Raw genomic sequence first — 15,204 nt, 5'->3', positions numbered from 1 at the left:
TTATGGAACAAGATCTCACCATGTGATGTGAATCTGTACAACCTCTAACATCACCAAACATTACAAAGACCTAATTCTGCAACATGACATCTCTACCTGGAAATCAATATTTCTGTACATATTTGGGGTGTTTTCAGATATGTATCCAAGCTAACACAACTACAACGAAAGCTGAAGATATAAGAGCTTTGGTGGTGTTAACACAGTATACAAACAAGCATGACGTCGATCACCAGTCAGCAAACTAGGTTCCAAGGGCCAAACCCAGCCTGCCTCGTTTCTCTGTAAATAAGTTTTTATTGACCACAGTCAGGCACATCCACATTTAGGCATTGCCTATGACTGTTTTTGGGCTTCCCGGGTGGCTCAAACAGTAAAGAACCTGCCTGCCAAGGCACGAGATGTAAGAGACACAGGTTCGATCCCTGGGTGGGGAAGAGCCCCAGGAGGAAGAAGTTGCAACCCACTCCAGTATTCTAGCCTGGAGAATCCCATGGACAGAGGAACCTGGCGGGCTACAGTCCACAGGGTCACAAAGACTCAGACACAAATGAAGTGACCTAGCATGCACACGTGACTGCTTTTTAGCTACAAAAGCAGAGCTGAGCCGTTGCAACAGTGATTCTAACGCCGGCCAAGCCGAAAGTATTTACTACCTAGCCCCTCTTTTCCTTTTTATTTTGTATTGGGGTATAGCCGATTAACAATGCTGTGATAGTTTCAAGTGGACAGTGAAGGAACTCGGCCATACATATACATGTATCCATTCTCCCCCGATACTACCTAGCCCTGTACCTACAAAGCTTGATGGCTCTGTACTAACCTCTTTGTAACATTTCATTTCTAGTACCTTCACGTTCCCAGCCACAAAACCAAGGGAATGCAAAGAACAGCTCCAAGTAGAGAGAAAAAAGTTATCATGCACTCTTTGAGCACTTGTCCTTACTCCAGTGGGTCACCAGGGGTACACAAGGAGAAGAAAACGAAGCAAGCAACTCAGAAGCAGAAGTGACATAGTGGAGGGAGGAAATTTTGATGGGCAGGAAAGAAAAGTTGAAGAATCACTAAGCTGAATGACTACTTATTCAGTATGACCACAAGAACAATTAAAATGTGACTGTCTACTACACACTAGACATTGACCTTAGTGTCCCCATTTCTGAAAAAAGAAACCACAAGGTTCAGAGACTCCAAATACTGCCTTAGGGCACACATGAAACAATAGAGCCTTGAGTCAAACTCAAGACCATCCATGCCTAAAATCAAGGCTAACCACGTCTGAGTGGTCTCTGTGGTTACTGGTACATTCCAAGAACATACGATTATCCATGTTCATGCATACAAATCTTAACTATCAAGAAAATGTTACATTGTTGTAAATCCAAGAAGAAATAAGAAGCATACAATACAGTTTTAAGATGTTCTTTCAAAAACATGTGAAAGATAAAAATGGTGATCTCCAAAGTGCCAAGTATCAATTGGTCCTTTATCCACAAATTTCATTTCACCCCAAACACTGCTACATAATCACATATCACATCAACTTTTCTAAAACGGACAGCAGTGCTAGTAAGTCTTTTTGTAAGATAAATCCCTCTGAATGAAAGAGTCAGTTGCCTTCATGAAATCAACTATACTTTTAACCTAGTAAAATCAGGCTGTTGCTGGTGGTACTCTTCCCTTAGAGTCAGTCAAACTCCTGGGCAATGTTAACATGTGGCTTCTTGGTAAGTGTCTGGAGTCACTGTATGAACATTTTGAGAAAACCAGAAGCCTTCTGCATGGTTCGAGGCTACCAGCCTAATTTATGTAGCCTGGTCTGTTCAACTACTAAGACAAGGCAACCACCTGAACTTAAAAATAAGACCATTTCAAAAGAATTTTACAAACAACTTGATTGTGGTAACATCTACGAATCCTAAAATCATCCCATTTTATGTGCAATTTCAATTATATTTAGTAAATTTACTTAGATGTGCAACATTTAGGACATTTTAGAACATTTCCATCACCTCAATCATACCCTTGGTTCCCAGTCCCCCTTCCTAACTCCACCCCCAGGCAACCACTAATCCACTAGGATGGATTTGCCGTTCTGGACATCATGGATCAGTAGCTGTGGGGTCCCATGGGGTCTTTCTGTGACTCCAGGTCAGTGAAGGGGGTAAGGGAAGGTGGAAAGCAGCTGTGAGCAAGCACAGATATTCACGCACACAACTCACAATTCCCATAACTGGCCTTTAAGACCATGCAAGTTCATAGAGCACAGACAGGGGAACAGGGCGCTTGCTTACATAGCAACACAAAAGAATGAGAGTCCCATATCTGAATTCTCCCAAGAACTAAAACTTTTTGTACCTTGAAACCTTAGTTTCTTTTTTTTCCCCCCACCATTTTAAACTTTGTATTTTGTACTGGGGTATATGACAAGCAACCAGGGTTTAATCCCTGGGTCAGGAAGATATCCTGGAAAAGGGAATGGCTACCCACTCCAGTATTCTTCCCTACAGAATTCCATGGACAGAGGAGCCTGGTAGGCTACAATCCATAAAGGATCGCAAAGAGTCAGACACGACTGAATGACTAGCACTTTCACTCACTTTCTTCAGCCACCACAAAGTTGAATATCTGCATATAACTTATGGTCAGACCTGTATATCCACAGTTCTGTGCTATAGTGTTCACTACTGAAAAAAAAATCTGATGGACTCCACACCCAAGTTGTTTAAGGGTCAACTGTAATCTTAATAGGCATGTTGTTTAAATAATCTAAACTTGCTTTGGTTGTCTTATGACAATTAGATGCAGCATCCTTGGCGCAGGTAGGGGAGGAAAGAAGTCTCTACTGAGAGGGTTCCTGTGAGAAAAGGGTCCCTCACTGGGTTTTATGATTCTGAGCACCTTTTCTCTGGTTGGTTAGACTCCCTGCTGGGGTCTTCCTATCCTGTGTCTCCTGCCCCACCCTTGTCCACTCAACCCCTAGTAACTAATAGTTACCTTGATTAGACCCAGTATTCTCCTAAGATGAGAGGTCCACAAATGGTTTTCTATCAAGGGCCAGACAGTAAATATTTCCAATTCTGCAGGCCACATGGTCTCTGTCCAGAGACTCAACTTTATCCTTAAAGGGCAAAAGCCGCCACAGACAATAATCATGTGAGTGTGGCTGTGCGCCAATAAAACTTTATCTATAGACAAAGACTTGAAATCCCCATCACTTCCATGAAATACAACTCTTCTTTTGATTCTTTCTCAACCAATTAAAAATGGAAATCCCATTCTTATCTGGCAGGCTGTATAAAAAACAGGTGGCCAGTCAGATTCAGCTTGTAGGCTGCTGTTTGCCAACCCCTGTCCTAAGACCTCCCAGGAGCAGCATCAGTTCAGCAACTGACAACAAGGCTTGTTGTCCTCGTACATGTAAGAGAATCCACCCACAAGGAACTTCAGGGACTTGTGTGGGAGCAGGTGAAGGCACAGGAGTGTACTTGGACCCTCGAGATTCTCTGACTTCAAGGCTGACCATCTTCCCCCATTCACTGCCACCGCCACCAACCCTGGCAGCAGGCTGGTAACCGCTGCATTGCTGGCCTATTATTTTCTATAGGTCCTTCCTGTTTCCCCAGCTGCATTTGTATCACCTTGAGGAAAAGGGCTAGGATACATTAATTACATGCTATCTTCCATCACCAGGGGCTTCCCTGGTGGCTCAGATGGTAAAGAATCTGCCTGCAACGCAAGAGACCCCCAGCTCAATGCCTGGGTAGGGAAGATCCCCTTGATAAGGGAATGGCAACCCACTCCAGTATTTTTGCCTGGAGAACTCCATGGACAGAGGAGCCTGGCGGGATACCGTCCATGGAGTCGCAAAGAGTCAAACATGACTGAGCGACTAACACTTTTCATCCTCCATCTCACTGGGCACATCTAGATTATTAAAAATCCTACCATATGCTCGTTTCTGGCCATTTATTTCTAATTTTAAAAAGAAATGTGAAATATTTTAGACTCTCTCTTTCTCAAAGTAACAAACTAAAACCTAAATTAAGGTACTCTTTTCTTTGACTCTCGATTGATTTTTCTTAAAGGGTGACAGCAGCTTCTGTGGGCAAAGTTTACCTGGCAGCCCTCAGGATCACAGGACAGTGTGTCCTCTGCATTAAGCCAAGAGCAAAAGCACAAAACCAGGTTCCTACGATGTGGAGGAACCTCACTAATATTAGGCAAGGTGAGAAAAGCCTGACATAAGAGGCCATGTATACAGAATTAAATAGAGATGATTTTACCTGTATGAAAAGCCCAGAACAGGTAAATCTGGAGACAGGAAGTAGACTGGTGGCTTGGTGGTTGCCAGGGCTGGGGGAGGAGGGACGGGGAGCCACTGCTTCATGGCCACAAGGTTTCTTTCTGGGGTGATGGAAATGTTCTGGAACTGCATAGAAGGGGTGGCTATACAATACTGGTGATGTACCAAATGCCACTGAGTAGTTTATTTTAAAATGAGCTATTTTGTTTTGTGAACTCTACCTCAATAAAAAACAAGTTTTATTAGAGCATGGCCGTAGACCTGTACAATCTGATGGTGGAAAGAGCACCCAGACATAGTGTTAAATGAAAACGGCAAGACACAGAAAAAAAAATTTTTTTTGACAGCAAGATTGCATTTATGTAAACTTCTGAAACAAAGATCTGGGCTTCTGCACATACACTTAGGCACAGGTGGAGAAAAGGCCACACAGAAAGCTATTATCATCATGCTGCTCTACCACAGAGGGGGGCAGCTGGGGAGTTTCTCATGTTCTGCATATTTCTACATTGTGTCATTCCAATAAGGCAGGAAGGAATGCTTCAGTGGGTCCCCCATGTCATAGAAAAACACCCCAAGGTCCCTGCGGGCCTGCACATTTTATTAAAGGGCAGGCATGCACACCTGTGTATCAGAGCACAGCGCCCAAAAAGCCTTGGGGAGAGGGGGGCTGGTCTGCAGGAGAGACGCGTGCACAGCTGTTTGCAAAGAAAAACTCCATCAGGCAGCTCTTTGGTCACTAGGATGTCAAGCAATTAATTTCTACCAAGTTTTTCGCTCCTTTGGCATTGAAGTTGATCCATCCCAAGAAGTGCATTAAGTTTCATAAATGAGTACCGCAGGCCTCAGAAGGGCCTACGTCAGGCCAGCACCACCCCCTCCCACCACCACCCTTTACAATCTTTCCTTTTCTCTTCAAAGAGGGGCATTTCTGGAGAGGGGAATGGAGCGGAAGGGGCGAGGATGGCTGGCTGCAGCCAGACCATCTTTGGGCTGCTCTCTGAATGCCAGGCTCCCACCACCCCTTGGAGACTAGAGCCCTGGTGAAATGGCTAGAGTGACACAGCCTGGTCCCTGACATGACAAGCAAGGTCCTGCAGTCGTGTGAGCAATGAGGCACAGGATGAGGGCACCTTCTCCTCCTTCAGAATGAGACAGATTATCACATTTGCCCAAGTGGCAGAGAAAAATTTGTAAATGCACCCAAGCCCCCCAATTCTGTTAAACATCAGCACCTCTTATGCCTCACTTCTCCACTAGCCATGGGGCCACACAGTGACTTCTGACTGCACACTGTAACCTCCAGGAGAGCTTAAAACTCGGGGCTGCCTGGCCCTGGTGCGGAGGCGCCCGCGTTCCTGAAGCTCCCAGCCAGCTCGAGACTCTGCACATCTCCAGCAGTGAAGCCGGCTCCCCATTCTCAAGGAGCCAAAACAAGCAGAAGACCAATGAGAACAGACAACAGCTGATCACAGCCAGTCTGAGAGCTCTTTTTCATCCCCACCGAGTACACAAGGTCATGTTTATATTTTGACACTGTAAACAGATGAATGGTCATTTTTCTGTGAGTAAAACAGCTAGGAGTTGACATTCGTGGAATTAAAGACACAGTTACTCCCTAGATCCTGCAAGGACACCTGGACAGGTGGGTTGCTCCAAGGCAGCAGCCCCACCAGGGAACAGGATTTGGCAAGGAAAGGGAGTGGAGCACTGATCCAGGCTGCGATGCGGACAGATCTCAAAAACATGATGCCGAGTGAGATAAGCCAGACACAGGAGTCCGCAGACTGCATGACTCCACGTACACGAAATGTCTAGAATAGACAAATCTGGAGACAGAGAACAGACTCGTGTTGCCAAGAGATGGAGAGATAGGGAGTGACTATTAATGGGTACAGGCTTTCTCTCTGAGGCAATGAAACTATTCTGGAATCACACAGCAGTGGTGGTCACACAACCTTGTAAATGTATGAATAACCACTAAATGGCGCACTTTAAAATGGTACATTCTACGGTAGGTGAGGGCTTCCCTGGTGCCTCAAATGGTAAATAATCCACCTGCAATGCAGGAGACATGGGTTCAATCCCCTGGTTGGGAAGATCCCCTGCAGAAGGGCATGGCAACCCACTCCAGTATTCTGGCCTGGAGAACCCCATGGACAGAGGAGCCTGATGGGTTACAGTCCATGGGGTCACAGAGTCAGACATAACTTAGCATCTTCCTCAGGCCACCTGGCTCCCCGGCAGACACCTGGTCATGTCTGAAGTCACTTTTGGTTTTGCCGTGTCTTGGAGAGGTGCGCTACTGGCAGGCACTCAGCAGAGAGACCAGAGATGCTGCAAACCTGTCCAGGTGTCCTGCTAACTATCCTCCACTATGCAGGACAGTCCAACAATAAAGAATTACCCACCCCTAAACATTCACAGACACAGGTTGGAGGAGATTCTTGAGAGTCCCTTGGACAGCAAGGAGATCAAACCAGTCAACCTTAAAGGAAATCAGTCCCAACTATTTTTTGGAAGGACTGATGCTGAAGCTGAAGTTCCAATACTCTGGCCACCTGATGTGAAGAACCGACTCATTGGAAAAGACCCTGAGGCTGGGAAAGACTGAAAGCGGGAGGAGAAGGGGACGACAGAGGATGAGATAGTTGGATGGCATCACCGACTCGATGGACATGGGTTTGAGCAAATTCCGGGAGTTGGTGATGGACAGGGAAGCCCAGCATGCTATAGTCCACGGGGTCACAAAGAGTTGGACACAACTGAGCGACTGAACTGAACTGAGACATTTACAGTGCCAGGGCTCTGAAACCCCAGTCTAAAGTAACACCTGCTCAGTTTGGACACCCTTTAGGCCCCTGTCTATCAGCAATACAGCAGGCTGAAAGACCCCACTTGTTTCTCTATGTAACCAAGTCACTGAATATAACACCATCATCAACAATGGGGGAAAAAATAGTGATGGTTGATAGTGGGGTTAACAGGAGGCCTCCACCTCGCCCCCTGCTGAGTCCCAACTACTTCTAAGGTGTCAGCAAAAAAGGTTCCTTTGACATCCCCCACCTCCTGGTTTCCCCTGCCTTAATTCAAGCATTGGCTAAGTCCTGTACACTGCTTGTCTCCTTCACGATTTCTCTGACATAATCCTCAATTTTTCTAGTCCAAGAGCCCTGAATATCTCTAGCTCAGGTCCATCAGCATCTGTGAAAACCTCCAACAATTTCCGGCTGCCCTCTTCTCTCAAAAGTGCACCCTGTCCATCGCTCATATGTAGCTAGCTCATCAAGCAGGACTTGGTGCCTCACATGACTGAAACTCCAGGCCCCAGGCACGAGGAACAGGACTCCTGGGGTGTTGTGAGGAGCCTGGGAGAAAAACAGATGTAAAATGCCTGGCCCTGCAACCCCTGAGCACCCAGGACACCTCAGCCCATGTGCCTCTTATCAAACAACACCAGTCTGACCAGACCCTTCCATTCTCTCTGGGAAAACAACACACAGGGTGCGGGAGTTTCCTACTGCTGCTGTAAGGAACTGCCACAAACCAGGCAGTTTAACACAACACACATTTACTGTCTCACAGTTCTGGAGGTCAGAAGTCAAAAATCAGTTTCATTCGGCCAATATTAAGGTGTTAGCAGGGCTGCGTTCCATCTGGAAGCGCGAAGGAAAAATACACCTCCTGGCTCTTCCGGATTCGAGAGGCCGCCTACATTCCTTGGCTTCTGGCCACACAGCTCCAACATCTGCTTCTGCTGTCGCATCTCCTTCTCTGACTCTGAGCCTTCTGCTTCCCTCTGGTCAGGACTCTTCTGCTTACCCTAAGCCCAGCCAGATAATCCAGGATGATCACCTCATTTCAGGATTCTTAACTTAATCCCACCTACCAAGGACATTTCTATGGGAAGGTAACTTATTAATCGATTTAGGAGACTAGGCCATGGACATCTTTGGAGCACCATTCTTCTATCTGGGTGGGAAAGGCAGGGAGGAAGTCTGTTAAATATCAAACAACAATGAATAGAAGATAAAAGTAACCGGAGGAATCGAACATAGCACAGGGGGCACATGGTTACCAAGCCAAGGGAGAGGAAGGTATAGACAGAAGATTTTGGTTCAAGTCTGGAGCCAGACAGACACCCCTCTTCGTTGGCTCTGGGAAGCAAGGTTACTAAGGCAAGCCCCTGGGCTTCAGTTCCATCATCGTCCCAATGACGGCTCGCGCAGCCTTTGTCGGCTTTCAGTGACAGTGCCTTGGAGTGTGTGGCCCACAAGCAGTACCCCTCATATGTCCTAAGACCCAAGGGACCCCAGCGGGGAGAAAGCAGGAGGCAGGGAGAACACAGTGAGGCCTCAGGGTAAACAGAATACAAGCACGTGTGAGTCCCACGGAGGCAGCACCTGTCTGCTGGTGCTTGCCACTGGTGCTTCCTGGACCTGGAAGGGTGCCTGAGATGGGGAGGCTGTGCAACAGTTAATGAATGAATGGACAGATTAGCCAACAAACGAATGAAGAGAGGCAGGATGCCTCAAATTGAAGAGGGACAGGGCAAAGGGGTGGTGTCTGTGACAGAGCATTGGATCATGGTCAGAAGATTCGGCTCAAGTCCCAGTTCCTCCCACAGTGGGTGGGACGTAACCCTTGGCTATGGCCCTCACATGCAAGATGAAGAGAGGAAAGAGGCCATCCTGGCTCTTTTAAGCCCAAAGCTGGAGGATTCAAGCTCCACGTGGTCTTGCCTGAGCCTGACCTGCCTAACACAAAGACTCTGGGTCAGTCAAGCTAACCAGTTCCCATCCTTATTCCAAACACCTAGCACTTCCTTGTCCGCAGCATTCTTCTCATCCCCAAAGCTAAGGAAGCATGAGATATACTAGGAGACAATGCACAAAGATAAAGAACCCCCAGGCTCTAGTGAGCCACCTCCTTTTCTCAGAAGCCACCACCTTCTGCTGAGGGTGTCTGGCAACCATCATTGTCTACATTTTCTGGGTCTCCTATCTCCCAGACAAACCTGGTCTCCATCCACTATCCTAGTACACAGGAGGCCAAGAACCTATAAATATTACTTCATTTGACTGGATTTAAATGAGAATAACTGAACTCAGGAAATTTTAGCTCTGCTTTTATTCCATCAGATTAATTTTACTGAATTTACTGGAAAGGCAGCCAAAGAGCAAAAGGACCTGGGCAAGAAGAGCTCACTGGGCTCAAGTGTTAAAGTGACCTTTTAACACGTCACTTGACCCACGGGTTTCTGCAGTAGAACCTACGGGAGAAGGGGAAACACAATTTCCACTTCCAAAAGCAGAGCGAAAGGGAAGAAAAGGAAACTTAGAGATTTCCAAACATCCGGGAGCTATTTTTAGAAATGAATGACTTTTCCACTCACTTTTCTTAAAGAAAAAAAAGAAAGATATTAGACCAAGAACAAATCAAGAAATGGTTGTTGATAATCTAAATGGAAGAAGATTCTTACAGAAGTCCACTCTTTATGGCTTTAAAAGCAAGACACTCCTCTATGTATATACAAACACACATACACACACACACACACACAAACACACACCCACACCCCTCTAATCTTAAAGAATGAAAAATGGAAAAATTATTATTTATCACAAAGTTGATAATAATCCCAAAATAGACCCTGTGGGATAAATATATTAAGTTGAGTTGACTGCATGCTCAGTCGTGTCCAACTCTTTGCAATCCCATGGGTTGTAGCCTGTGAGGTTCCTCTGTCCACGGGATTTCCCAGACAAGAATACTGGAGTGGGTTGTCATTTCCTTCTCTAAGGGGATCTTCCCGACACAGGGATCGAACCCATGTCTCCTGTGTCTCCTGGATTGCAGGCGGATTCTTTACTGCTGAGCCATCAGGGAAGCCCAAAATACAGTAAACCTCCTATTAATTAACACTGAATACAGGTTCTAAGAAGACAGCAATGGTGTCATCTGGACCTGTTATATGGGGCTTCAACCTGGCAAAATTCGAGAACCATGGATTGTTTTCTCTTTAAAGCAATAACCTGTTCAAAGGACTTTTGATATATCACAGGATTTCTCCATGTGGCGTAGGTCAAACCCCAGCTAGTGAACAAATGGATCCCTAAAAGCTTTTGTCATGATATACTCTGGGCCTGCCACCATCATCCTGATCGTTTATACTCTGCTTTGATCTCAAATGCGCTATGTCCACCACTCTTAAAGTGCCTGAGGTTGGCATTTCCAGTAATGTACAGTCCCAACTGAGCTATGGAAAACAGAACAGTAAGTTTCAACCCCTCAGTCCGTCTAAAGGTTAGTAACAATACAACCTCAAAAGAAGCAGACATATATACAACCATCAAAGACACTGAATTTTTCCAAGAGAGGCAAAAAAGTTCTTCCCGTATTTTCCATCTAAACGGTAAATACCTTTTTATAAAGTCGCCATTGACCTCCAAGTTAATATATGTGGAATACATATGTGCCACTAATGTAAACCACACGCAACTCACCCACAGAAAATACCAGTCACAGAAACGGTGAATTAACTTTATTGACTGGTTGATTTGATTTTTTTGGTTTCACCGTGCAGCATGTGGAATTTTAGTTCCGACCAGGAATCAAACCCGTGCATTGGGAACAAGGAGTCTTAATCACTGGACTGCCAGGGAAGTTCTAACTGTTTATTTTTAAACAAAGTTTTGGGGTATGACTCCCAGAAAACTATGAAAATTATATGCACAGTACTGATCTGCAGAGATAGTGAATTTAAGCCTACAGTGAGTTCAGAATCCAACTAAAAAAATTCTGTTTTGATGTATACTACCATATGTGAAACAGATCGCCAGTCCAGGTTTGATGCATGAGACAGGGTGCTCAGGGCTGGTGCACTGGGATGACCCTGAGAGATGGGATGGGGGTTCAGGATGGGGAACACATGTACACCCATGGCTGATTCATGTCAATGTATGGCAAAAACCACTACAATATGTAAAGTAATTAGCCTCCATTTAAAATAAATTAATTTTAAAAAATTAAAAAATCTGTTTTGAAAATACTGAGATTTTTTTTTACACATCTGTAAAGATACTTCCCTAGGTTTGCAACCTCTTTGTTGTAATGTGAAAAAGAAAGTACTGCTACAATAATTCACCAACATGCCCTGAGCTGGCAATACAAATGCTGTTAGACACAACACTGAATGGAATTATTGTACAACTCTAGAAGAGTTTGTTCCCAACCCTTGGCCCTCGGTTACCTTGCTTACAGCAGCATATTTTATGCTATTACAGCTTTCATAAATTATATACGAAATGCTTTCAGTCAGCAAGAATCTTCACCTAACCGACTACATTCATCTATTTCTCCATAATTTCATTGTTTTTAAGGACCTATTTCTTTGCCTCTTCTGACAGTTCTCCATTTAGAAGCTGTTTGGGGAAAGTCTTCATTTCTTGAATACCGTTTTCTGGTCGTGTGAATCAAACTCGACTCAAAAAGGGTTTTAAGTGTTAGATGCACAAGGAGAAAATGCTGTGCTCCAACACACAATTTTTTCCATATCATAAAAATCAATCACAACCTTAAAGGATAACCAGTCACTAATAAAAATCGGCAGGGCTCTGTTTTGAAAGAAGAAGGAGAATGACTATTACAGCATTTACACCCTTCCGTAGACTCCACTTAAATGTTTGTGGCTTGCTGAACATTCCATACATATTTCGGGCAAGGTATTATGGGAGCTGAAGTGCAAGCTGTCCCCTACTGAATTTTCACTCACTATAAAAACAATGTCTCATAAAACTGTACACATGTTTTTACTTTACAAAAAAATGCAAAACATCCACTTTTGTTCACTCCATCGACGCTCTGAGCATTAGAAACTGGACTTTTTAAAAATTTGTAGCATGAGTGATGTCCGAAAAGGGTGACAATGTCATTCGGTAACACAGCTTTCTGGAAAGAGGAACGCAGGCAATGTGTATGAAATAAACAGAAAGGAAGTTTCTACCAGCTGTCTTTTGTGGGGTCAGCTCACCTATGTCTTGAATTGTGCCGATAAAATTGAAATTCTTGCACTTACAATTTTCCTCATGAATCTACACTCCAATGTGACCACAACTGTTTTATATTATCTTCATAAAATGGGTCTTCACTTTTTCTAAGCAAAACAGTACTTTTAATTGGTTCATTTTCCAGTTGATTGGATTTTTAACAGACATACAACATAGAAGGGCACCACATTTGAAGCAGTTCTACCAACTCCAGAACCTTCCGAGGCTTGATCAGACAGCTGTGGCTCTAGGCTTTAGATAAAATTATAATATGATCTCACCTGATTTTCAAAGTAACGAAGCACCTTTTTAAGCCAATAAACTGTGCTATAATTTCTCTGAGTTTCTGAGTCCAGAAGTTGGCCAGGTTCAAAGAGAATGTTAGGGAACCATGAGCCTTTTGCCTTTCTTTGTCTTTCCCTATTTGAACCTAGAGAAATCTTCAAACAACAATTCAGCAGCTTCCCTCCTGAAAAGTTTATTTTCAAAGGCCAGTGCCATGTAGCGCTGCCTTTCCTGTGCAGGTAGGAGGATGTAAGAGCCTGTCACCACGCTGGGCCTTTTCAAGTCTTAAAATCATTTGGGAAGCTTGCAGTATTTCCTTTCTGGTACTCAGGCCCAACCTGGAGAGAAGTTGCTCCAGAAAGGACAAGATATCAGATAATCACTGGAATCCCTGGGTTTCAAGAGAATCCCGAAATGCCTCTCCCCAAAAGCAGCTGAACCACTGAAACCAACAGGCAATGGAACAAAAAGTTACCGAAAAAGTCATTACGTGAAACTTAATGGCAATCTAGCACTGCTTTCAGAAGCATCCGTTTTTCACTCCGGGGGATTCATTCACATGAATAATGAGACAACTGAAGGCTCTCTTCACATCTTGCACAGAAAGGAAACCTAAAATTCAACTCTTGTTTTCCCTTTATCCCAGAAGCATATGGGTCTAATCACAGTCCATTCTGGCCGCAGTACACAAGGCTTTTTCAACCAGAATTTGAAGTCACTTTCTAAGGCGCTGAAGAGTAACCACCCCAGTTTGATGGTTACTCCAAAGACTCTGAAGTGTCCCATCTGGCACAGTCTTCTCTGGAAACTAGGCTGAAGCCGCCAGACAAGGAACCCACACCACGAGGCTGGGACGCACGGTTGTGCTACAAGATGACAGCTCATCTGGCCACCGCGGGGCTGAGGGGCGCCTGTGGGCCCACAATCGGGGGCGGTGGGCCGCAGAGGCCCGGCAGGGATGGGCGAGACTGCGGCGGAAAAAGGAAGATGGCCATCCGTCAGCCCCTGGAGAGGAAATTCCAGGCGCCCAGCTCCCAGGCATCGGTCAGCGGGTGACGTGAGGGAACCAAGTCAGAGTGTCCGTCCCGCGGTGGAAGCCGGGGCTCCGCACACCACGGGCTCGAGGCCGGGAGAGGGGTAGCCTCGATCTTCGACCAGGGTCCCGGGGGTGGGGGCGCCCGGACCTTCTCCGGGCCCGGAGGACGCACGATCTCCGCCCAGACCCCGGAGGCCCCCCGGGTCCTCGATCCTCTCCCTGGGCCCAAAGTATGGGTCGCCCTAACTCTGGCCCGCGCCCCCCTCCCCTTACCGGTCGCGGGGGTCGATCCACGACGTCTGGCGCGTGTTGTGGTCGATGTAGAAGACTCGGCCATCGTAGTCGCGCGCCTCCTCCCAGCCGGCAGGCAGCGGCAGCTCAGCGCTCTCCCGGGCCCGAGGCGGTGGCGGCGCGGAGGGCGCCGAGGGCGCGGGGGGCACGGGGGCCGCGGCGGGGGGCGCGGCCGGCGGCGGCTCCCGCGGGGGCTGCGCCGGCTGCGGTGGCTCCCGCGGGGCCTCGCGGGGCTGTCCCCGCCGCCGCCGCCGGCCGCCGCTCAGCCACGGCATGACGGCGCGGGCCCCGCCGCCGCCCGGCCGCCCCACGCGCGCCGCCTCGTCCGCCAGCACTAAGGCCCGGCGCTCAGGGCGCGGGGGCGGCCGCGGGGACCCGCCCGCCGCGCCCGGTGCATCCTCCGCCCGGCGCCCGCGCACCGGTGCCCGCCTGCCTCTTGTCGCCCGCCGCCTACTCGGCCCTGCGCTCCGCCGCCTGCAGTGCCTGGATCACTCGGGTCGCCGCGGCGCGTGGAGTCACAGTCCAAGAGCTGCCGCAGCCGCTGCCGGCAGCCCCTCAGTTCCCGCGGCGCGCCCGGCCATCTTCGTTTCACAGCACCGCCTTGGGGGCGGGGCTACGCAGGCCCCGCCCTGTCGGTGGACCCGGCTCTCCCTCCACCCCTTCGTCCTCGGCGGCTCCTCCCCCGCTTGCTGCAAACCCTTCGATCTCCCTTGGCTGCTCCGCCTCCAATCTCCCTTGGGGGCTCCTTGGCTCTCGGCCCCTCTGGCCCCCACCCCCTCACCCCGGCCCGTTGCTTCTACTCCTCCTCCCCCGCCGGCTGCTCCGACCCTCCCAACGCTCGCCCCCTGCTCCTCGGTCTTCCCCTCCTGCTCCGCGCGCTCCTCCCTCTTCTCTCCTCCACCACCTCCTTGGGTCTCGCCGGGAAACCGCACGGGGGCCAGGATGGGCGCCGCCGCGTCCGTCCGCCCCCGGGCCACCGCGGAGAGGAAGGAGGGCCTGGAGGTTGGCGGCCCCACCCGGGCTGCAGACGCGGCCTGCCGGGGGCTGACTCCTGGGACCCAAACAATTCCCGGGGGAGAGGGCGGTCACCTCGCTGCACCCATTCCCAGGCCTTGGATGTCTGGGGTCCTCCTCTCTGCCCACTTGATGGGGGAGGGGAGCTGCGCCTTAGGTCTCCCAAATACCGAGGATGGCCCCCGCGAAGGTGGGTACGTCCCCTGAAGGGAAGTTGAAGGAGC

At 48.0% G+C, this 15,204-nt stretch overlaps 1 protein-coding gene across 4 annotated transcripts in view; it reads right to left on the bottom strand.

Moving 5' to 3' along the window:
* The window catches only part of WWC3 (WWC family member 3), a 109,433-nt gene extending 94,756 nt beyond the window's left edge, over positions 1 to 14,677 (bottom strand). For 2 of the 4 annotated variants that reach the window (XM_065915149.1, XM_065915150.1), the window contains exon 1: positions 13,949 to 14,677. In XM_065915149.1, coding sequence (XP_065771221.1) covers positions 13,949 to 14,241 — 293 coding nt within the window. In that variant the 5' untranslated portion in view covers positions 14,242 to 14,677. The remainder of the gene's footprint in view (positions 1 to 13,948) is intronic. The other 2 variants (XM_065915151.1, XM_065915152.1) reach the window with 2 other exon arrangements.
* Between the last annotated feature and the right edge of the window lie 527 nt (positions 14,678 to 15,204).

Source organism: Muntiacus reevesi, chromosome X (assembly GCF_963930625.1).
Source record: "Muntiacus reevesi chromosome X, mMunRee1.1, whole genome shotgun sequence".
Lineage (NCBI taxonomy): Eukaryota > Metazoa > Chordata > Mammalia > Artiodactyla > Cervidae > Muntiacus > Muntiacus reevesi.
This window is presented reverse-complemented; position numbering and strand designations above follow the sequence as displayed.